Consider the following 26,380-nt stretch of genomic DNA (forward strand, 5'->3'; position numbering starts at 1 on the left):
CTCACTAAGTGCGCGTAATCTCAGGACCTCACTTTGATATCTGTGCATAAATATATGCATAAATATATATATATATATATATATATATATATATATATATATATATATATATATATATATATATATATTGTAACGATATGACTATGTCCTAAAACAGAGTATGTCGAAGATCAGAGAACGTAGTATCCGATTAAAGTGTTTAGAAACCAAAATGGACTGAAATGGCGATTATAGATGTAATTTATAGAAAATATACCATAGAATAGTATAAAAATTATTAAAGATCATATCATTTATATGAGGACATTCAAAATTAGCGTAAGAAATTTATTAAAACCTTATGTAGGGACTTATATTTGTTTTTTTTTTAATAATTGAGATAATGTAAATAGATAAATGGACATTTCAAACAATAATTATAGGTTAAAATAATAATATTTAACATTTAAGATGTTAATTTTATACAGAAGTAATAATTCTGATCTGAAATGCCTTAAAATCAATTAAAATAAATAATAAAACAAAAATAACTCTATAGGATGGTGGATGACATACTAATTTGACATAGCATGTTAAAAAAAGAAGGAATTGAAGTTTTCTATTTGTCATAATGTTTTTTTGTTTTTCGTTTGGAATGTTCTGGAATAAAAATTTGATAAAAAGGAGGTGTCACAATGAAAAATGGAGGAGTCAAGAAATTAGAAATGAAGCTATAAATTTGATAGAGAAAAAGATTTGAAAATTAACAGAAAATATAATAATTTAGCATAAACATGATAAATTTGGTATAATCGAAAAGAAATTAGATAAATATTTGAAGAAAACTTACTTATAATTTGGTAAAGTATCCTTTAATATATAAAAATACTATGTATCCTGAATTTGAACCAGCATAGTGTGGATAATTTATTAGAAATATAAAGAAGAATTTGTGAAGTATCCATAATTGTAAATATTAATAATTTTTGAAACAATATATTAATAATAGTATCCTGTTTCCTGATCCTGGAGTTGAAAGTTGAATTAAAATTAAGAAAGAAAAGAAATATTTTGACAGTTTTGACACTGACAATTGACCTGGTCTTACATCCATTAATTTTTCAGCCATCCAACAATTCAAATTTTATAAAATATTAATAAGAAGGCATTCAGTGACAGTAATTATAAGGTACTGGAATTTGTTTTATTTAATTGTAGGAAGTTTTTCAAGTTAAAGTTATTGTTTTTCAAATTTAGATTTCTATATTTTTTTTTGTTATCACATTTAAACATTCAATTTTATGTTCAATTTAGATTATAATAAAAACATTTAAAAAACTATTTAACAAACTAATTCTTTCAGAACCGCGACAAAAACCCTATTTCACAATAATATCCATTATAAATATCAAAAATAATATATCATTACAAATTTGGCGCCCAACGTGGGCCCTCCTAATTAAAAGAATTAGTTTGTTAAAATAAATGCTCTCATATAATTGAAATAATTTTGATTAGAATCAATTTTATATTTTATTTTAAATTGGATTTTAACAAGTAAGATCTCAAAAATGTCTCAAGGAAGGAAAGGTTTAAGAAACAAAAAGAACGAAGAAGATGTGGAAGTGGAAGAAAATGTGGAAGTGGACGGAGAAACTCAGCAGGCGGAACAAGAGCAGAGTGTAGCTCCAGTTCTACAAGAGACAACAGGAATAACACAAGAACAAGAGGAAAATGTCAATATGACAGCATTGATGTCTTTAATGATGCAGATCAACAAAAAACTGGAAGAAAATTCTAAAGAAATCAAAGAAGATATGAAAAAAATGGAATATAACATGGAAGAGAATTCTAAAGAAATCAAAGAAGATATGAAAAAAATGGAACAAAAATTGGAAGAGAATTCCAGAAAAATGGAAGAAAATAATGCTAAAATTGTGAAACGATTAGAAAAACAGATGGATGAAAAATTTGATGCTTTAGAAAAAAAATTAGCAAGTGAAATAAAAGATATACGTAATGACTACAAGAAAATAATAGAAAATGAAAAGAAAGAAATAAATATGATTATTAAAGATAATAATATAGATATGGAACGGAATATAGAAATCCAAAAATATAACTTAGAAGCAAAAATTTACGAAGAAAGGAGAAAAACTGAAGAAAAATTAGATGATATGCTACAAAATATCCAAACAAACAACCATCAAATAAGGAATGTAGAACAGAGAATAGAAGACATTTCACAAATAAGAGACATAGGGAGACCTTACTTGAATTTAACAAATGAGACAGGTATAAAATTCTGGGTCTAGGACATTTCGGCGTCGCCGTTTCGGCGTGGCCATTTCGGCGTGGCCGTTTGGGCGTAGAGCCGTTTCGGCGTAGGCCGTTTCGGCGTCGGCCATTTCGGCGTCAGAGATTTTATTTTAGTTGACTAAATACCTACATTGGAGTCTATTAGTAAGACATTATTTTGAAAAAAATCTTTTAATATAGTTATTTAAGTAGATACATTGGAGTCCATTGATCACAAAATTTTAATATTAATGGTAGATTTGTATATGTCAATTTTATACTTATGTGTGTGTGCTTGTTATTTAGCTCATAGTTAATGTAATATCTGTAATTGGCTTCTAGCTGTAGATATTATATATAAATAAATGAATAAACAAGATTTTGGAAAAATGAATATTTTATTTTAGTTATTATTTACATGTTATAATTAGATATGTGCTAGTCCAATTAAAAATTCTGAAACATTTATACTTACATACAAGACATTTATATTTAACCTAGAAAACTTATTCACGAAATATTAATTAAAATAAAGTACCTACTTACATATTATAATTATGTGCTAGTCCTCTTAAAAATTCTAAAACATCCCCGTTTGCATCAAAATTTCCCACAAGCCGTGAAATGCGATCATCTGCGTCTCTGTATTTTCTTAATTTCAATGGTGGGAGATTACCTGCCACAAGTTGCTCGAAATAGACATCTCGACCTTTCTGCACCTGACGCAGGCCATCTATAAATTTCCATATGGTTGGATGATCTGCTCCCAATTCCATCTTGAGTCTTCTATGGGCGGCCTCAGCGTGATTATTTGTCCGGTCTTCTCCATCCAGAGTTCTCTGGTAGAGGTTCCACATCCTTTGGGGAAATAAACTTGGTCTTCTGCCATTTCCTCTTCTGTTCATACGTCCAATATAGTAGTCTTCAAACCAGTCTACAAGTGGTTGGTGTTCAGCAGGTAGAGCTTCCGCTAGAACGGCAAAGGCATCATCTAAATGTTCGATAGGAACAAATGCTAATGCTGTCAACATTCTGCAATTTAAAGCGAATTGTGGATCAGCATTATACTCTCTCGTATATCCCATAGCAGCCACTTGTTTCTTCATATTTTGTGCCAAATGGAAAAAACATCCATTGATGTCGACGCCTGGAAAACAATCTTCCATTGCCTTAAATGCCGCCTGTTCGAAATCGCAATGGATTGCTCTGGGTTGCAAATTTGGTACAATTTGTCTGATCAATTCAAACATACGGGTATATGTGGATCTTGTTTTATTCGGCAGCATGGCATAAAATATTGGATGGACTCCATTATATTTTGTGGCCATAACTGTGTATACTTGTAAAAATAGAGATGGTGCTATAGCAAATGTACCGTCACCATACCACACATCTGAGGTCTGTAGATGTTGCAGCCACGATTCTCTCCCGAAAATCAAAATTCTTTGCAATCCTTCTCCATCATCTGCTAATAAAAAATTTTCTTCTACACCATCTTGTAACGTGTAAACACGATAAGACTCGGGAATTACTAACTCTTCAACAGTTGTCGGATTTGATGGGGCTGCATGAACTTCGTTACGTTTTCGTCTGATGAATTTTCTCATCGCGCCAGTGTTTGGGAGCCGACCATGACAAGCTTGACTTGTATTTCTCAGGCACTCATTGATTACCACTATTGTCCCTTCGTTTGTTTCTGTAGCACGCTTTTTCATTTTTGTAACAACTTGTGCTACTTCCACGTCCATCGCCGAGGAGTCGTGAGTGTGAACATTTACTTTCTTGATGACTTCACCATCTCTTGTATGTATTCTTGCTTTGCACGTTTGTTTCCTCTCACACCTCCAAAATTTTAGGGATTCATCGCTTTTACTAACAGCGTCAAAAACATACATGAAACCATCAGTGGTAAATTTCTCTCTTCCTCTGGTCGATAAAATTTTTCGTTCCATAGCTTAAAAATTCTTCGTCTGTATATCGTATAAATACTACTATGAAATATTATAAGACACTACATAAACTCTTAAACTGATCTCTGTTCGAGGTATTTCCTAATAATAGTACATTATATACCGCGGGACTGAAGTAGTACATTTAATCCTGAAGGTAAAGTTTATGGCCCGACCGCAGGGAGGGCCATAATTTACCTGAAGTTTTACCTAAGTTTTCGAGGAAATGTTAATAACATTATTATGTGATTTATAGAATTTTGTATTTAAATTTTCGAAGAAACTGCAATAAATATAGGGATAACTATTATTATACTAACTAATGGTAAATATTTTAAAAGCAGATTCCTTTCAAGAAAATATTGTATAATTTAATTTTTTTTAAAAATATACATTCTGCAAATATTTTTGCTTAAAAAAGATATTTTAACAATATTAAAATTCTCCGTCTATATACCATATAATGTATGTCTAATTAAAGTTGAAAAATGTCAGTTATCATCTAATTAGCTCTGGGACAATTAAGAGAACAGCAATTATTATTAATATGCATTAATAAAAAATCCAATATAGGTATTTGCAGAATAAAATATAACAAAATGTTTATAAAAGAAATATATTTAGTTTATTTTTCTACTTGACCATTAATGTTAAAATTGTGTGACCAATGAACTCCAATGTATTTAAATAACTATATTAAAAGATTTTTTTCCAAAAAATTTCCTGTCCAATAAACCTCAATGTAGGTATTTAGTCAACTAAAATAAAATTTCTGACGCCGAAATGGCCGACGCCGAAACGGCCTACGCCGAAACGGCCTACGCCGAAACGGCTCTACGCCCAAACGGCCACGCCGAAATGGCCACGCCGAAACGGCGACGCCGAAACGTCCCATTCCGTAAAATTATCTGGTAACATAAAAAATTTACATCCTAGAGTATACATAAATAGTTTAAAACATAAATTAAGATCAGTGAATAATATTAATGATATAAAAGATTATATTAGAATGACATTAAGTGACAATGCAGCAACCTGGTTTGCCAGCATTGAAAACGATTTAGATAATCTGCAAACATTTGAAAATAAATTCTTAAATTATTATTGGGGTGAATTAGAACAAGCTAGATTTAGGGAAGTTTTATATTTTGGAAAGTATAATCGCAATTTAAGTTTAAATACGGTAGATTATGCTTTAAAATTAATAACTGTTGCAAAATATTTAGAACCACCACTTAGAGAAGACGAAACAGTTTTGAACGTTTCTAGACACTTTGATGCGGACGTTGTGCAAACAGTCACAGTACAAAACATTCAAACAGTAGACAGTTTTATTAACTTTATTCAAAGAGTACAAAGAGGTTATATTACAAGTAATAATAGTAAAAATAGACAATCATATAACAATAATAGGTACGGTAGTAATTCTCAAAATTTTAATAACAATAATACTAGTTATGAGAGACAAGGTAATAGAGAGAATTTTAATAATAATACTAATGATAATAGACAAGAGAGACAAGGTAATAGAGAGAATTTTAATAATAATAATAATTATAATAGGCAAGATTTTAACACCAGGAGAAATGCACAAAGATATAATTACAACAGACAGGTAAATTATGTAAGGGGTCAGAGCTGCGAAGACAGTCAACGGAATAGTACATGGCAAGAAAATATGAATAGTAGAAGTGAAAGCAGTGAAAGATATCGAGAATTAGATCCAAATGATCAGACACAATCTGACAATCCTAATAATCCAAATTTTATGTAGAGGACTTTCTGAATTTCAAGTTGGGCCATTGTCATTATGAAAAACCTTCGGAATTTATTTCTTTAGATGAATATAAAAATTTTGAATCTATTAATTTAATTTATATAAATGCTATGGCCCAAAATAACATGATTAAGGTTATGATTGATACTGGTTCAGAAAGTACTCTAGTCTCGGAAAATTTTATTTTTAATACATTAAAATTAACAGATATAATCAAGATTCCAAAAATTAAAATAATAGGTGCAAATAATAAGAAGCTGGGAGAAATTAATAAACTGGTTAATTTTAAAATTGATATTCTTAATAAACAAATTAGTATGCAAGGATTTATTGTCAAGGACTTATGTGTTGACATTTTAATGGGAAATGACGAACTGGAAAAGAATAAAGTAAAGATAGATTTTGAAGAAAAAATGGTAACTTTGGAAGGGAAAAAAATAGGGTTTATGGAGAGAGAAGAGGTGGAACAAGGAATAAGAGTTGATGGTATAATATTACAAGAAAATAATTATGTTGATGAAGAGAAAATGTATTATGATAGGGAAATGTCCAATAATATTAAAAAGAATAATAATTATAATGAATATTTAAGGAATGGTAAATTTGAGCAGAAGGATGCCTACGGAGCGGAGTGCGTAAAATTGGAAGGAAGGACTAATGATTTTATAATGAAAAATAATTTTATTTGTAAAGAAGAAGAAGTTATAGAAAGTTTAAGTTGCCCTGAACAATATAAATTAATAGTCGTTTCCATATTGCGGCAACACAAGGGGCTTATCAATAAAGAAAATAGAATTGCACAAAATTATACCCATAGTATAAAGGTTAAGGAAGAAAAAGACTTTAAAATAAAATCATACCCAATACCATATAAATATAGAGAAGAAGTAAACAGAGAAATTAAGAACATGCTAAAAGATGGCATCATTGAAAAGGCAGATACATGTTTTATAAACCCAATAGTAGTGGTACGTAAAACATCAGGTGAAATCAGATTATGTCTAGATGCAAGGAATATTAACAATATCACCGAAAAGCAATTTGAAGCACCAATGAGTATAGATGGAATATTAGGAAGAATTACAGGAATGTCTTTTTTCACAAAAATCGATTTGCGGCATAGTTTCTGGTTAATTCCCCTAGAAAGGAAAAGTAGACAGTATACAGGATTTCAGATAGATGGAGTTGTCTATCAGTTCAAAGTAGTACCATTTGGACTTCAATCATCTTGCAGTGCTTTATGTAGATGTCTTCATGATATCTTGGATCAATATGAACATTTTGTAATTCACTACATTGATGATATATTAATTTTTTCTAAAACGGCTGAGGATCACGAAAAACACCTAAAAATTATAATTGACAGATTAGATGAAGTTGGACTAAAAATAAATCAAGAAAAATGTAAATTTTTTCAAAAAGAAGTAATATATCTAGGATATAAACTTAACACTAAAGGAATAGAGATGGATCCAGAACGAATACAGGTTATTCAAGAATATAAAACACCACACAATTTAAGAACTTTAAGAGGATTTATTGGTATAGTTAATTATTATAAAAGGATGATACCAGACCTAAGTAAAAAAGAAATTCCATTACTTGAACTATTAAGAAAAGATGTACGATGGAAATGGAACGAGAGGAGAGAACTAGCATTCCAAGAAATAAAAAATATTTTTCTGACAAATTTACAAGTATACCATCCTGACTATACAAAACCATTCACGTTAAGAACAGATGCATCAATTGAGAGATTATCGGGGGTATTATTACTGAAGCGTTTTACCTGTCTGCTCTAATGGGAACAAGGAAAGAACTAACTATAGAGATACTGGGGGGTCAGAATGGGGCTAGTAGAAGGAACAGACACGCAAACCTTCATGCGAACGGCAGCTCATTTTTTATGCGGTGGCAGGTCGTAGATTCATTGGGAGGGGTAGGAGGGTTTAAAGAAGACTAACTACATAACCAAATAAGCAAAGGATACTTACACAGACTTGAGGACTTTCCTACTATTTAAACAAATTGGGACGCCGTTTGAAAAATCCTCAAATTCTCATATCGAGTACTTACTGGAAACCAACTGGGGGACATTCATCATAGATTCCTCGTTGGGGTTAAACTGGGCTACTTATTTATCATTATTGGCTTCTATGCCATATCTTTTTCTTCTGTTCTAAAACTTAATTCGCTTGTATTAGCTATCTGTTAACAATTTTTTTAAAAAAAGAGGTTACAGAAATAAAGATGTGTACATTTTATAATGTTTATTTAAACCTTTATACCTTATTTATTTTTATTTTGAGAATAAACATTCCCAAACAAGAAATGAACAATAAAAACAAATATATGGTTTTACAATTCTTAACCTTATTTATTTTTAGCAGTGTACCAAAACAAAAATTTGACATGGCTGTCAAAAGTCACTGCAATTTTATATTTACTTTACAATAAAATTTTTAGAGAATCCATGTTGAAAACAAAATATTTAATTATGTAAAACCTTTACCATTAATATCCACTTTTGAATTATTTAAAATAAACATTATCCATACCTCGTTAAAATAAAATCCTTGTCACATGTCACACTTGGAACTTCAAAATTTTCCATTCGAGATTGGGGGGAGGGAAGACATTCAAATCCAAATCATTACAAAACAGGATAAAATCGATACCAAATAATATCATCCGGGCATTTCTTACTGGAACATGAACAAATCCAAAACTGGAACATAAACAAATCCAAAACATCATAAAACAGGAACCAGGAAACCACGCACTTCTTTTTTTACCACCGGCAAACCAAACTGCATAACAATAAAACTGTTTCACAATAATATATCCATTGAAAATGTTGTGAACTATTGTAATAATATTCCAGACAAGTTAAAAATCCATCTGTACTTCTACTATAATAAGAAAACCATTTTGCCGGCTAAGTGCGACTTTCTATGAGTCTGTTGGTTGAGTTCCACACAAAAAGATGTTTACTCTTCAGACATGTTTTTGGAACTATCTTATTTTCGGTGGCATACGTACCACGTACCTAACCTTCAGAAAATTCTCCTACACTTCAAGCCGATCATTCTTTCGGTTTGACATTTGACCAATCGGCGGAGAGAACTCAAGGATCTTTCAAAATTCTGACCAATAATAACATGGGATTTTTAGCGCTCAAAGCTAAAGGAAATATACTGGGACCTAACGAATCCTTCCAGAACAACAAATGTTTATACAAGTAAACAGGAAATTTCCTATGATTTTACTATTGTGAAATACTTTGAAATATTTCAAACAGGAGCGGCTTAGGAAATTTTAAAGATATATAAACTCACCAAAATATTAGAAAAATAGATATTTTTCTTGGGATAGGATATTAAATTAACGGATTTTTTTTATAAAACATTGTAGTAGAAATCCATCTGCTACATTACAAACATATAATGGAGTAGATTACCCGATACAATTTATTTCAAGAATTACAAAGCCACACGAAAAGGGGTACTCAGTATCAGAATTAGAATTAGCAAGTATCATACACTGTGTCACAAAATTAAGATTTTATTTATTGGGTAATGATTTTACCATCGAAACAGATCATCAAGCATTAACATCTATATTAAAAAACAAATATGGAAACAGTTGAGTCCACCGTTGGAGCCTACTACTAAGTGAATATAGTTTTGAAATCAAATACATTTCAGGAAAATCAAACATAGTGGCAGATGCTTTGTCAAGGTTAGAAAATATACCACAAAATGGACAAAGAACACTAAAAGTTGGAATAAATCAATTAGTAGAAAGCACAGGGTTATACTCTAAAGAACAGATAATGAGAGATCAAATCAATCTTGAGGAAAAGGAAAAGCAACTTAGTAAAGATGGGGTGTATTATAAAATAATCAATGGAATAGAAGTATATGTAATCAGTAGAAGTTTGACCAAGGAAATAATAAAAGATTTACATAACAATTACATGCATATAGGATCAAGAAAGCTTTGGATGCTCTCTAGGGATAATTATTTTACAAAGAATGATCTGAGCATAGCAAAAGAAATCACTACACAGTGTCATGTATGTCAATTAAATAAAGAAAAGAATTTCAAAAATAAAAACACATATAAGTCTAATGTTTCATATGAAAAACTAAACACAGTTTCCATGGATTTTATTTCAAATTTAATTCCCAGTCCAACAGGAAAAAAGCATATACTAGTGATAGTTGATTTATATACAAAATTTATTAAGCTATATCCATGCTCAAGAACAAATGTTAAAACATTAAAGATATATATTAATCAATTTTCTGAAGAAATAGGACCATTTAGAAATTGTATCATTGATAACGCTACCTATTTTAACAACCAAAATCTTCGAACATTTTGTGAGAAAAAGGGTATCAAGATGCATTTTACAAGTATAAGGCATCCACAGGCAAACCCAGCAGAAAGATATATTAAAGAAGTAATTAAATATTTAAGGATTGTATGTTATGAAAATCATCTAACTTGGGAGCAGCATGTACATGAAGTAGAATATTTTTTAAATAATACCCATAATTTAAATACAGAAGAAATACCAGAATATTTAATGTTTGGACATATAGGAAACAGAAAATGGATTAGTGAATATAATAAAGATAAGTATGAAGCAGTGTTACAAAAAGTAAATCAAAGAATCATGAGGAAAGCTGAAAAATATGTGAGAAAACATAATCGAAAAATAAAGAAACCAATAACATTTCAAAGAGGAGAACAAGTACTAGTCAGAAATGTCAGAAGAGGAAATTTGAGAGAAAATCTATGTAAAAAATTTCAACCCTTATTTGAAGGCCCTTATATCGTAACAAATCAGAATGCAATAAATAGTTATGTGTTGATGGATGCAGATAATAAAATTAGAGGCATATTCCACATTAATGATATTTTCAAATATTATCATGATGAGACTGAATAACTTTCAAAAGTATGTAATACTTACTATAAATCACATTGTTTGCCAGAGATTTTCTGTATAAAATTTGTAATTCCAACTGCTAAGAACGACACAGTCTAGCGTTTAAAAAAACACAGAATGGTATAGGTTTTAAAATATCACATTTTTGCATTGATATAAATATAAAAATACAGTAGTTAGAAGCATTAGAAGATGTAAATACATACAAAATGTAAATGTAAACATGTAAACACTAAACACAAAATGGCATCTGAATTGACATTGACAATTTTGACATAGATAAATTTAAGGTATGTTCAGTATGTTCCATGAGTGACAGTTAGTAGTCAGGTTATTTGTGTTACGTCATGAGGCATTTTTTTACATAAAAGAGTATTAGATGATAGCAGATGAATGGGATGAATGTATTAGTTTGTTTATGAATTTTTTTGATTTATTTTATTAGATTAATATTAGATTTAAGAATTTGCATAGAATAAAGGAAAATTAATGTTTGAAAAAATTTTAATTACATTCAATTTTTTTAACATTATTTTGGGGTAATTGTAACGATATGACTATGTCCTAAAACAGAGTATGTCGAAGATCAGAGAACGTAGTATCCGATTAAAGTGTTTAGAAACCAAAATGGACTGAAATGGCGATTATAGATGTAATTTATAGAAAATATACCATAGAATAGTATAAAAATTATTAAAGATCATATCATTTATATGAGGACATTCAAAATTAGCGTAAGAAATTTATTAAAACCTTATGTAGGGACTTATATTTGTTTTTTTTTTAATAATTGAGATAATGTAAATAGATAAATGGACATTTCAAACAATAATTATAGGTTAAAATAATAATATTTAACATTTAAGATGTTAATTTTATACAGAAGTAATAATTCTGATCTGAAATGCCTTAAAATCAATTAAAATAAATAATAAAACAAAAATAACTCTATAGGATGGTGGATGACATACTAATTTGACATAGCATGTTAAAAAAAGAAGGAATTGAAGTTTTCTATTTGTCATAATGTTTTTTTGTTTTTCGTTTGGAATGTTCTGGAATAAAAATTTGATAAAAAGGAGGTGTCACAATGAAAAATGGAGGAGTCAAGAAATTAGAAATGAAGCTATAAATTTGATAGAGAAAAAGATTTGAAAATTAACAGAAAATATAATAATTTAGCATAAACATGATAAATTTGGTATAATCGAAAAGAAATTAGATAAATATTTGAAGAAAACTTACTTATAATTTGGTAAAGTATCCTTTAATATATAAAAATACTATGTATCCTGAATTTGAACCAGCATAGTGTGGATAATTAAAATACAAATGGGACAAATAAAAGAAGTGGGAATAAAAGAACGGAAATTCTTAAAGCTACATGGAAATTAAAAGGATCGAAATGGTTTGTTAATGAAGATTATCCAAAAACCATAATCGAACAACGCAAAATACTTATAAAACACATGAAAGAGGCAAGGATGAAAGAGTACAACGCAAAGATTAAATATAACAAGTTAATAATTAACGGAGACGAGTATGATATAGACCAGGTCAAAAGATGGAACAGCGATTCCGAAGATTTTAGAAAGGATAATATGGCAGAAACTACAAAGAATAAAACTGGAACAAGAACAACGAGTGAAAGATCACCACACGGAGATACAGAACTAGGTCCAAGAGAAAAAAATAAAGAAAGTAAACGAAACTCAAACATTAAAAAACTAGAATTGGAACGGAAACACATTATGACGACAACAGAACGAAAAATGGACAAGGCAATGATACAAAAGGACATGAGAACAAGCAAGATTAGCAAAAAGAAAGAAAGTAAGAAGGGTAATACAAAAAAGAAAAAAAGAGAAGGTGGTGTTATAAGAATAGCTTCATGGAATATAAGAACATTACTTAGAGTAGGAAAACTGGAAGAAATAACATCAGTTCTGATACAGTACAACATAGAAATAGCAGCATTACAGGAAATTCGATGGAAAGGGAAAGGACAAATAGATCAAAAGAATGGTACCTTTATATACTCAGGGGAAGAAAAGCAAGGACAACATGGAGTAGGATTCATAGTAACTGGAAATATGAAAGACAAAATAATGGAAGTCAGACTAATAAACAAAAGAATAGCCTACCTAAGGATTGAAGCTAAACCGACAAACATATCCCTACTAAATGTTTATGCACCGACAGAAAATGCGAAAGAGGAGGAAAAAGATTATTTCTACGACACTATGGAAGAAGAGCTAGAAAAAATACCAAAAGAAGATGTGATATTAATATTGGGCGATTTTAATGCACAAATAGGAAAGGAGGATTATATACAGCAAATAGCGGGCAAACATACAATACATGAGAAAACGAATGACAACGGGCACAGAATATGCAACATGGCGACAGGAAACAATATGTCTATCAGCAGTACAATGTTCAAGCATCCAAGAAAACACAAAGTCACATGGGTTTCTCCAGACCAAAAAACAGAGTCACAAATAGACCACATATTAATATCGAAAAGAAGACAATCAAGTATAATGGACGTGAGAAGCTACAGAGGTGCATGCGGAGATTCAGACCATTTCCTGGTGGTAGCAAAGCTGAGACAAAAGATGAAAGTAATGAGAAGGCAGAAAGAGAGGAATAAGAGGTGGAATATCGAAAAATTGAATGAAGCAAAAGAGATACAAAAGTATGGAGATGAAATAGGTAAAAGAATTGCCGCACTGAATAAGGATAGAGATGATATCGAAGAAATATGGGGGGATATTAAAAAAGCAATTAACCACACGGCGGAGACTACACTAGGGACGAAGCAAATCACAAAAAAGAAGGACTGGTTCAATACAGAATGTAAAGAATCAGTTGAAGAAAAAGTAAAAGCACGAAATCAGTGGATGCGGACACATAAAATTGAACATAGAGACATGTACGAACAAAAACGAAAGGAAAGCAACAAAATAATAAGACAACATAAGAGAAAATTCATGGAACGTCAGTTAGAGGAAATTGAGGCGGAAAGTAAGACTCAAAACACCAAGAAATTTTACACAAAAATCAGAGAACAGAATAGAGGTTTCAAACCAAAAGTAAGTGGAGTTAAAAATAAACAAGGGCAAATAGTAACACAAGATCAACAATATATGGAAGTCTGGATGGAACACTTCAAGGAGTTATTGGCAGAAAATCAAACAGAAGAGATTACAGAAATGGAGGAAGAGTGGGAAAATAATGGAACGAATGAGCCAACACTCGAAGAAGTAATCGAAATAATTAAAAATAACAAAAACGGAAGAGCACCCGGGAAAGATAACATAAACAGCGAACTCATAAAATTAGGAGGAGAACCGTTGCATAGGGAAATACACAAACTGATAGTAAACATCTGGAAAGAAGAGAAAATGCCAAAAGAATGGCAAACAGGGCAAATAATAACGATACATAAAAAAGGAAACCAACAAGAATGTCAAAATTACAGGGGAATAACATTACTGAGTACAGTATATAAGGTGTTGTCAACCATAATACAAAGAAGATTACAGGAAGCAACAGACAATAAGATAGGGCAATATCAATGTGGATTCAGGAAAGGAAAATCCACAATAGATGCGATATACATACTAAAACAAATAATGGAGAAGGCGAACGAATCTAACATAAACTTAGAAATACTTTTCGTAGATTTTAGACAAGCTTTTGATTCCATCAAACGAAAGCAACTATTGGAAATACTAAAAACGCTACAGGTACCTCTTAAATTAAGAAAACTTATAAAAATGACGATGAGTCATACCAGAGTGAGTGTGAAAACGCAAATAGGGGAAACAGAAGAGTTCGAAACAAACAAAGGAGTGAGGCAGGGTGATAGTTTGTCCACAACATTATTCAACATGGCAATAGAATATATTACCAGAAAAATGAACAAAGGAACACTCAGAAATAGAGGAGGTCAAATTGTAGCATATGCCGATGACGTCGTGATAATGGCAAAGAGAAGAGATATATTAACGCAAATGGTAGAGGAACTCATTCAAGAAGGAAAAACAGTGGGTTTGAGTATTAACGAAAACAAAACAAAAATGTTAAGATTAGGAAAAAAACCTACCAATAGTGAGGTCAAAGTGGGAAGATACAAATTTGAAGAAGTAAGTAAATATAAGTATCTAGGAGTCATGCTGTCAAATGATGGAACAAGAGAAAACGAAATAAAAGAGAAATCATTGGCAATAAATAGAGCATTCCAAGCCAACAAAAAAATGATAAAAAGCAAGATATTAACAAAAACAACAAAATTAAGGCTCTATGAAACATTAATTAGACCGACATTAATGTATGGAGCAGAAGTGATGACAATGACCAAGACAGACGAAGAAAATTTGAGAAGAACTGAGAGAAAAATAATTCGGGCAATATTAGGACCAATAAAAACAGCAGAAGGTGAATACAGGAGTCGAAGAAATAATGAAATAAATGAGGAATTGAAGGGGCAAGATATAGTCAGGAGAATAAAGAGACAAAGATTGAGATGGCTTGGGCATGTATGGAGAGCAGGAGAAGAGGCGATAGTAAACATAGTAACAAAGTGGTCTCCGGCCGGTAGGAGACGAAGAGGAAGACCGAGGTCCAAATGGCTGGAAGAGGTGAAGCGAGATCTAGAGGACATGGGAATTAGAAATGCAGAAGAAAGAGCAAGAGACAGAAGGAGCTGGAACCGGATATGTAATGCAGTCTAAGAAAAGAAGAATGGAGGACTGATCCACCTCGAAAACATGGATCTAGAGAGCCTGTGAAGGCGGCGCTACCCCCACGGGGGTGTTTTAGCCACTATATATATATATATATGTAGGGACTTATATTTGTTTTTTTTTAATAATTGAGATAATGTAAATAGATAAATGGACATTTCAAACAATAATTATAGGTTAAAATAATAATATTTAACATTTAAGATGTTAATTTTATACAGAAGTAATAATTCTGATCTGAAATGCCTTAAAATCAATTAAAATAAATAATAAAACAAAAATAACTCTATAGGATGGTGGATGACATACTAATTTGACATAGCATGTTAAAAAAAGAAGGAATTGAAGTTTTCTATTTGTCATAATGTTTTTTTGTTTTTCGTTTGGAATGTTCTGGAATAAAAATTTGATAAAAAGGAGGTGTCACAATGAAAAATGGAGGAGTCAAGAAATTAGAAATGAAGCTATAAATTTGATAGAGAAAAAGATTTGAAAATTAACAGAAAATATAATAATTTAGCATAAACATGATAAATTTGGTATAATCGAAAAGAAATTAGATAAATATTTGAAGAAAACTTACTTATAATTTGGTAAAGTATCCTTTAATATATAAAAATACTATGTATCCTGAATTTGAACCAGCATAGTGTGGATAATTTATTAGAAATATAAAGAAGAATTTGTGAAGTATCCATAATTGTAAATATTAATAATTTTTGAAACAATATATTAATAATAGTATCCTGTTTCCTGATCCTGGAGTTGAAGTACTAGTAACTATTTAGCATAAGTAATTTTGTGTATACTTAGACATAAAACGTGTTTGAAAAATTTTTAACATGTTGATATCACATCTATCAAGGGTCTTCCCCACTCCTCCCAAATAAAACACATTAATAATTTTTATTTTTTATTTAACGCTTCATGTCTTTTTCCTTAATTCATTCTAAATTGTTTTTAAAATTTTTATTTTTTAGATACCGGAATCGTCAAAATGATATTTCGCTATAAATTAGGCACATACGCTGAATGCTACTCTTCATCGTCACAATTTTCGTCTTCTATCTGGTCGATTTTTACTGCTGACTGCTGTTGTTGTAACTCTTGATGTCGTTTTACCTCGTTCATTCGAAACTGTTTTTTGAAATTTTTATTTTTCGATACCGGATTTGTCAAGATGATATCGCGCTGTAAATTAGGCACGTACGTTGAATGCTACTTTTCGTCGTCCCAATTTTCGTCTTCTATCTGGTCGATTTTTACTGCTGACTGCTGTTGTTGTAACTCTTGATGTCGTTTTACCTCGTTCATTCGAAACTGTTTTTTGAAATTTTTATTTTTTAGATACCGGAATCGTCAAAATGATATTTCGCTACAAATTAGGCACATACGTTGGATGGTACTCTTCATCGTCCCAATTTTCGTCTTCTATCTGGTTGATTTTTACTGCTGACTGCTGTTGTTGTAACTCTTGATGTCGTTTTACCTCGTTCGTTCGAAACTGTTTTTTGAAATTTTTATTTTTCGATACCGGAATTGTCAAGATGATATCGCGCTGTAAATTAGGCACGTACGTTGGATGGTACTCTTCATCGTCCCAATTTTCGTCTTCTATCTGGTCGATTTTTACTGCTGACTGCTCTTGTAACTCTTGATGTCGTTTTACCTCGTTCATTCGAAACTGTTTTTTGAAAATTTTATTTTTCGATACCGGAATCGTCAAAATGATATTTCGCTGCAAATTAGGCACATACGTTGGATGGTACTCTTCATCATCCCAATTTTCGTCTTCTATCTGGTCGATTTTTACTGCTGACTGCTGTTGTAACTCTTGATGTCGTTTTACCTCGTTCATTCGAAACTGTTTTTTGAAATTTTTATTTTTCGATACCGGAATCGTCAAAATGATATTTCGCTGCAAATTAGGCACATACGTTGGATGGTACTCTTCATCGTTTCAATTTTCCTCTTCTATCTGGTCGATTTTTACTGCTGACTGCTGTTGTTGTAACTCTTGATGTCGTTTTACCTCGTTCATTCGAAACTGTTTTTTGAAAATTTTATTTTTCGATACCGGAATCGTCAAAATGATATTTCGCTGCAAATTAGGCACATACGTTGGAGGGTACTCTTCATCGTCCCAATTTTCGTCTTCTATCTGGTCGATTTTTACTGCTGACTGCTGTTGTAACTCTTGATGTCGTTTTACCTCGTTCATTCGAAACTGTTTTTTGAAATTTTTATTTTTCGATACCGGAATCGTCAAAATGATATTTCGCTGCAAATTAGGCACATACGTTGGATGGTACTCTTCATCGTCCCAATTTTCGTCTTCTATCTGGTCGATTTTTAATGCTGACTGCTGTTGTTGTAACTCTTGATGTCGTTTTACCTCGTTCATTCGAAACTGTTTTTTGGAATTTTTATTTTTCGATACCGGAATCGTCAAAATGATATTTCGCTGCAAATTAGGCACATACGTTGGATGGTACTCTTCATCATCCCAATTTTCGTCTTCTATCTGGTCGATTTTTACTGCTGACTGCTGTTGTTGTAACTCTTGATGTCGTTTTACCTCGTTCATTCGAAACTGTTTTTTGAAATTTTTATTTTTCGATACCGGAATCGTCAAAATGATATTTCGCTGCAAATTAGGCACATACGTTGGATGGTACTCTTCATCATCCCAATTTTCGTCTTCTATCTGGTCGATTTTTACTGCTGACTGCTGTTGTTGTAACTCTTGATGTCGTTTTACCTCGTTCATTCGAAACTGTTTTTTGAAATTTTTATTTTTCGATACCGGATTTGTCAAGATGATATCGCGCTGTAAATTAGGCACGTACGTTGGATGGTACTCTTCATCGTACCAATTTTCGTCTTCTATCTGGTCGATTTTTACTGCTGACTGCTGTTGTTGTAACTCTTGATGTCGTTTTACCTCGTTCATTCGAAACTGTTTCTTGAAATTTTTATTTTTTAGATACCGAAATCGTCAAAATGATATTTCGCTGCAAATTAGGCACATACGTTGGATGGTACTCTTCATCGTCCCAATTTTCGTCTTCTATCTGGTTGATTTTTACTGCTGACTGCTGTTGTTGTAACTCTTGATGTCGTTTTACCTCGTTCGTTCGAAACTGTTTTTTGAAATTTTTATTTTTCGATACCGGAATTGTCAAGATGATATCGCGCTGTAAATTAGGCACGTACGTTGGATGGTACTCTTCATCGTCCCAATTTTCGTCTTCTATCTGGTCGATTTTTACTGCTGACTGCTCTTGTAACTCTTGATGTCGTTTTACCTCGTTCATTCGAAACTGTTTTTTGAAAATTTTATTTTTCGATACCGGAATCGTCAAAATGATATTTCGCTGCAAATTAGGCACATACGTTGGATGGTACTCTTCATCATCCCAATTTTCGTCTTCTATCTGGTCGATTTTTACTGCTGACTGCTGTTGTAACTCTTGATGTCGTTTTACCTCGTTCATTCGAAACTGTTTTTTGAAATTTTTATTTTTCGATACCGGAATCGTCAAAATGATATTTCGCTGCAAATTAGGCACATACGTTGGATGGTACTCTTCATCGTCCCAATTTTCGTCTTCTATCTGGTTGATTTTTACTGCTGACTGCTGTTGTTGTAACTCTTGATGTCGTTTTACCTCGTTCATTCGAAACTGTTTTTTGAAATTTTTATTTTTTAGATACCGAAATCGTCAAAATGATATTTCGCTGCAAATTAGGCACATACGTTGGATGGTACTCTTCATCGTTTCAATTTTCCTCTTCTATCTGGTCGATTTTTACTGCTGACTGCTGTTGTTGTAACTCTTGATGTCGTTTTACCTCGTTCATTCGAAACTGTTTTTTGAAAATTTTATTTTTCGATACCGGAATCGTCAAAATGATATTTCGCTGCAAATTAGGCACATACGTTGGAGGGTACTCTTCATCGTCCCAATTTTCGTCTTCTATCTGGTCGATTTTTACTGCTGACTGCTGTTGTAACTCTTGATGTCGTTTTACCTCGTTCATTCGAAACTGTTTTTTGAAATTTTTATTTTTCGATACCGGAATCGTCAAAATGATATTTCGCTGCAAATTAGGCACATACGTTGGATGGTACTCTTCATCGTCCCAATTTTCGTCTTCTATCTGGTCGATTTTTAATGCTGACTGCTGTTGTTGTAACTCTTGATGTCGTTTTACCTCGTTCATTCGAAACTGTTTTTTGAAATTTTTATTTTTCGATACCGGAATCGTCAAAATGATATTTCGCTGCAAATTAGGCACATACGTTGGATGGTACTCTTCATCATCCCAATTTTCGTCTTCTATCTGGTCGATTTTTACTGCTGACTGCTGTTGTTGTAACTCTTGATGTCGTTTTACCTCGTTCATTCGAAACTGTTTTTTGAAATTTTTATTTTTCGATACCGGAATCGTCAAAATGATATTTCGCTGCAAATTAGGCACATACGTTGGATGGTACTCTTCATCATCCCAATTTTCGTCTTCTATCTGGTCGATTTTTACTGCTGACTGCTGTTGTTGTAACTCTTGATGTCGTTTTACCTCGTTCATTCGAAACTGTTTTTTGAAATTTTTATTTTTCGATACCGGATTTGTCAAGATGATATCGCGCTGTAAATTAGGCACGTACGTTGGATGGTACTCTTCATCGTACCAATTTTCGTCTTCTATCTGGTCGATTTTTACTGCTGACTGCTGTTGTTGTAACTCTTGATGTCGTTTTACCTCGTTCATTCGAAACTGTTTCTTGAAATTTTTATTTTTTAGATACCGAAATCGTCAAAATGATATTTCGCTACAAATTAGGCACATACGTTGGATGGTACTCTTCATCGTCCCAATTTTCCTCTTCTATCTGGTCGATTTTTACTGCTGACTGCTGTTGTAACTCTTGATGTCGTTTTACCTCGTTCATTCGAAACTGTTTTTTGAAATTTTTATTTTTCGATACCGGAATCGTCAAAATGATATTTCGCTGCAAATTAGGCACATACGTTGGATGGTACTCTTCATCGTCCCAATTTTCGTCTTCTATCTGGTCGATTTTTACTGCTGACTGCTGTTGTTGTAACTCTTGATGTAGTTTTACCTCGTTCATTCGAAACTGTTTTTTGAAATTTTTATTTTTCGATACCGGAATCGTCAAAATGATATTTCGCTACAAATTAGGCACATACGTTGGATGGTACTCTTCATCGTCCCAATTTTCGTCTTCTATCTGGTCGATTTTTACTGCTGACTGCTGTTATTGTAACTCTTGATGTCGTTTTACCTCGTTCATTCGAAACTGTTTTTTGAAATTTTTGTTTTTCGATACCGGATTTGTCAAGATGATATCGCGCTGTAAATTAGGCACGTACGTTGGATGGTACTCTTCATCGTCCCAATTTTCGTCTTCTATCGGGTTGATTTTTACTTCCGGAAAATTGTTCTGCAACAAAAACACGAGTAAAAATCTTTGTTTAAAATCAACTAGAATTTTTGTGTGTTGTGGCATTAGCGGTAGTATTAACTTTAAAATCTATAGAGTGAGGTGTAGCTTATATCGTTTATTTGGAAGAAGAGGGTTATAACTAAGAATTTTCACTTTTTCAGTAGAAAGGTTTTAAGATTCATATTAGTTTATTTCATTTATTTTGTGCAGTGTTTATTGATATAATAATATTTAATGATTGAGTATGATAGATTTCTGATCTTTTTATCGCTCTGACAAGAATTTTCTTTTTTAAGATATCAGGTTTAAAAAAAAACTTAGATATAACCTTCTTGGATAAAGAAATATTATCTTTTTAATACCCTATGTTTGCTCATAAGGTTACATTTTTTAGGAATTTTATTAATAAAAATTATTAAAAATGCCATTATATCAATTATGATTTAATAAAACTTATTAATAAAACATTATAAAAACTTATTAAGTAGTTCGTATCCATTTACAACACGTAATGAAACAAAGCAATAATAATAATAATAATTGATTTTCTTTACAATTTTTGTGAAAACTTAAATAGTATTCGGAAAAACATTGCTTTTCTCTATTAAAGACAACAGTCCTTTTTTTCTAGCTTCAGATATTCCCACTTTTTTATAAAATCTTTGCAATGCAACAAAAGGATAATTCACATAAAACAAAATAACTTTGAAGAATAAGGTTACATTTCACAAAACTGCTTTTTACGCACATTATAGTGCTTCTTTTTTATGATGAATTATCCAAAAAAAAGTTACAACTAAGAAAGTACTCTTCTATCAGAACACACTGTTCACTTTAAGTGTTACAATTTTTAAGAAAAATTGTTATATCTTTACTTATAACTCTATATCCCAAAAATAAATCACCCTTTTAATTAAATTAACTTATTTTTGTCTATTATATTCCAAGATATAACTGTGTTCTCTAAATCGAATTTTTTCCATAGTAGAAGTCATTATTTGCAAGGTACTGATGCAATAAAAAAAAACTTTAACATTTTGAGATGTAACCCTCTTCTTCCAAATGAACGATATGTAAAAATAACGTCAAAAACTTACCTTTTGTTAGCCATTTTTTAGATTAAAACTGTTACTACTGTTCAAATAACTGTCAACTTGTTGTATAGTCGTCGAGAATATAATTAATTTATGTATTAAAATACACTGTGGTGATATTGCAAATACATCTCTGTTATATACACCCAAAGAGGATAGTATTATGGCAGTGGTGGTGATAGAGAAGAAAAAGAGTGGGGGGTTATTGAGGCAATAAAGTTTACAAAACAATAAAGTTTACTAATGAGGAAAATAACTTTCAATGTAGACTGGGAACAATACTTTTCAAAAATTTTTTTTAAAACATTTTCCTAATATTTGTTATTTCCCATACTTTGACCTCTGCCCATAGGTTTGTTCCAACTAGCGGTCAAACCAGTCAGAAACTATCAGCGAATAGTCGACCAGCGCGAGTAGAGCTGCTATCGGTAAGGCACTTGTATGTTTGCATACTTTATGTTTTCGACAATAGGATACGCTTTTCGAACCATCGAAACATTGAGCGCACACCACACATGAGCGATTCGTTTTAATTTCTTCTATACATCGACTATCGTCCTCGTACCTGACTTTACTTGTAGTGAAGGCGCGTTTATTAGTTGAGTTGCCAAGGAGTTTCCAATTTCACAAAGTCTGCGGTAGTAGGTAACTCCGCTTGATAGGTACTGAAGGAGTCTCCCGTTTGTACTGAGATACTGGAGGATACGGTACCAATCTGGCTCAAAGACGGCATCCAATTCAGAAGTCCGGCAAGCCCGTCAGTAGATAAGTAATGCCGAAATGGTTACACATAGGGAAATCAATGTGTTAGAGAGAGAGCGTTTTATCAATGTGTGGGAGAGAGACAGATGATGTGACACGCCCCGACGCACAGTGGGGCAAGAGACAACAAAAGTTGGCATTAAATCATTGTCGATATATTATGGCCAATTTTTTTTTCAAATATTATAAGTTGTGTGTACATAAAGAAAAACGATGTTTTTTCAATGTTTTCTTCTTCTTCTCAATGTGCCTATCCGTGACGAAAGTTGGCGATCATCATGGCAATTTTTATTTTATCTGCAGCAGCGCGGAAAAGCTGCACAGATGTTGTGTTAAAGCAGGTTCTGAAGTTCTTTAACCAGGATGTTCTTCTTCTTCCTGGGCCTCGCTTTACAAATATTTTTCCTTGAAAGATGGCTTGTTCAAAAAATGTTTTGCTCAAAATTTTCAAAGCTGCATGTCCGTAGTTACTACCAATATTGATTTAAATGATATTTGAAGTTTAGTCATTTTAATTTAAAATAAATCTACAGTCTATTTACTTGTTTTTATGTAGATTTATTAAGTATCTAATATTATTTATATCTCAAAACAATTGTGTTAACATTATTTTTGAAAAATTGTTTAACCAAATTGTTCTTTAAAACCATTTACCGCATATTTATAAGAATAACAAAATTTTGTAGGTAAAATATTGAAAAACTTAAACTGCAGATCATCATCAGAATCATCAGATGTGACGTCAACATCTTGCACATTCGGAGATTTGAACATAATATATTATGCACTAATATGCAGTGCTTCCACTGGCAGGTCTTCTAATTTCTTTCTATTTATGTTTCTTGTGCTTGTGATCAGTGGATCACTACTAATCAACAAAAAGTGGAATACATCTTAATTTGTTTTGGATCTACTACACTTTCTTGAATTATTATGCTTGAATTGTGCCAATAACGAAAAATTAGAAGAGAGTGTCATTCAATTTAATTAGGTCAACATAGTCTCACACAAAATAAAATTATGAAAAAAGGAGCAAATATGAGCAAAAAGTTAAAATGACTTTTTAAAGAATGATACTCAAGCTTTCAAAATAAAACAAAATTAAAGTTGGATCAGTCTGGGAACACTAACAAATCACTTGCTCTTTTTGAAAAATGCATATTTTGATATTTTTTACAGGTAATTTTAAACAACATTATAAAAGACTATATTTACTTAATTATTATATCACATCTGTAATAATATTGTCACTTTCCTGAAGATCAAATATCCGTAGCAGTAGATGAACAACACAGCCATCACTATAGGTATAGGGAAAACAATGTGTTAGAGAGAGAGGTATGTGATGTCACAGCTGATATAGGGAAGTATGTGTGTTAGAGAGAGAAACATGGTATCTCTGCTGCTATTGGTCCGATTTAAACGTACGACGGCTCGTTGGAATGGGCGGGAGATAACGAATACAAAAAAACATGGCGGCATAGTGCCAAAAGGGCGCTTTCCGATGTGACGACGTCCGATGGGGCGCGTTCCGATGTGACGGCGTTCTAGCGCTGGTCGATCGGTGCGCGATACCAGATGTGCGATCGGTACCTTAATTTTTCGCGGAACGCGAAGCAGATGCGCGGTCGGTACCTTGAGGTTTTCGCGGATCTCGTAGATACGAAGCGCGCGGCTGGTAATTTTGGAATTTAAATAAAACAACAACATAATGCAATTTTTTTATGAAAAGAACTTAAAAGGAACACAGCACGTCAACGCGTCACGTAAAACGTCACATCAAAACGTCACGTAGGCTTGTGAAATGTCACGTGAAAACGTCACGTCAAAGCACGTCACGTAATCTTCTTGTCCGTACCTGACAGTGCCTAACAGAATGTGACGTGTCTGGTCATCTATAAAAATGTGTCAGGTGAGGGATTCGAACCCTCGCACCCCATCGGTGCTTAAAGCCAACGCCTTAGACCACCCAACCTGACTTGCAAAGAAAAGGAACACAGCACGTCAACGCGTCACGTAAAACGTCGCATCAAAACGTCACGTAGGCTTGTGAAATGTCACGTGAAAACGTCACGTCAAAGCACGTCACGTAAAAACGTCACGTCAAAGCACGTCACGTAAAAACGTCACGTCAAAGCACGCCACGTAAAAACGTCACGTCAAAGCACGTCACGTAAAACGTCACGTCAAAGCACGTAAAAACGTCACGTCAAAACGTCACGTGGGCTCGTGAAATGTCGCGTAGGCCTTATTGTCATGGGGAGCTCAGTCGCAAGAACTTATTGTCACAGCGCGACGTGAGGTAGTAACATCATGTCTTTGAATGAGTATAGACGTAAATTAGCAGAATTTAGAGAAAAACTGACACAGTTAAGAAGTCAGGTTTTATTTTATGAGGATAAAAATAAGGTTATAAAACAAATAGAGAACCTAACACTGGGAAGCAGCATAGACTGGACACCTAAGGAATTTAGCCAGCAGCTGCGACAAGAATATTCAAGTGCTGCGGATTACTTATTTAGGGAAACTCCAACAAGGCGAATTCATCCAATTACTATTAATGATGTTATCGACGCCGGCGCCAACAACGATGAACAAAGAAAGCATGAAAAGTGAAATAGATAATGTTTTTGCAATGACTTGTATAATATTAGCTTCAGTGTTTATTTTAATTATAAAGATTATATTTAAAATTGTTAAGAGAAAATTTGAATCATTATGTAATATAAGACTTGATCAATAAATAAGGCGTTTAAATAAAAAACCCATAACTTTAAAAAATATTTATTTTGTACACAGAAAAATTACATTGGCATTATTTTATTGACAAACCAGTCACGCAGGCGATTCACATTTGTTTCTGCACATGAAAATAATCCAGCGGCATGACATGGGGGGTTTGCAGTAAAACCAAGATTTCCAGCAGCACGAGGCGTACCATCGAACTTGCAAACATCAATAATATGAGGAACAATTCCAAAAACGTGGCGTTTCTTATCCAAATATTCTGCTTTTTGTTTCCCTCGAACGTAGATACAGTCAGCTGTATATAACAACTCGGTTTGCAGTATCTTATTTATTTCAGATAGTTCAACTTCTCCATCAGAGTACCGGATGCCTAGCAGATTCTTCTCCATGTATGATGCGGTCTTCTTATCCACATTACTTAGCGCATTGAATGGTTTCGGAGGCAAAAAGATGTAATGACTTCGTTTATAACCTATTTCAATGGAAAGTTCTTTAGGAACAAACCACCCATCCACAACGAATCCCTGAATATCTACGAATGCTATTCTCATGATGATTGCTCGTGTACTACTGACACCTCATGCAT

At 32.5% G+C, this 26,380-nt stretch overlaps 1 protein-coding gene across 1 annotated transcript; it reads left to right on the forward strand.

Annotated features, from left to right (window-relative positions):
• Positions 1-1,550: 1,550 nt before the first annotated feature.
• LOC126890970 (GATA zinc finger domain-containing protein 4-like) lies at positions 1,551-6,000 on the forward strand. The gene is made up of 2 exons (XM_050660150.1): positions 1,551-1,735; positions 5,163-6,000. The coding sequence occupies exons 1-2, from the start codon at positions 1,551-1,553 to the stop codon at positions 5,998-6,000; spliced, it is 1,023 nt and encodes a 340-aa protein (XP_050516107.1).
• The last annotated feature ends 20,380 nt before the right edge of the window (positions 6,001-26,380 follow it).

This window comes from Diabrotica virgifera, chromosome 9, assembly GCF_917563875.1.
Source record: "Diabrotica virgifera virgifera chromosome 9, PGI_DIABVI_V3a".
NCBI classification, from domain to species: domain Eukaryota; kingdom Metazoa; phylum Arthropoda; class Insecta; order Coleoptera; family Chrysomelidae; genus Diabrotica; species Diabrotica virgifera.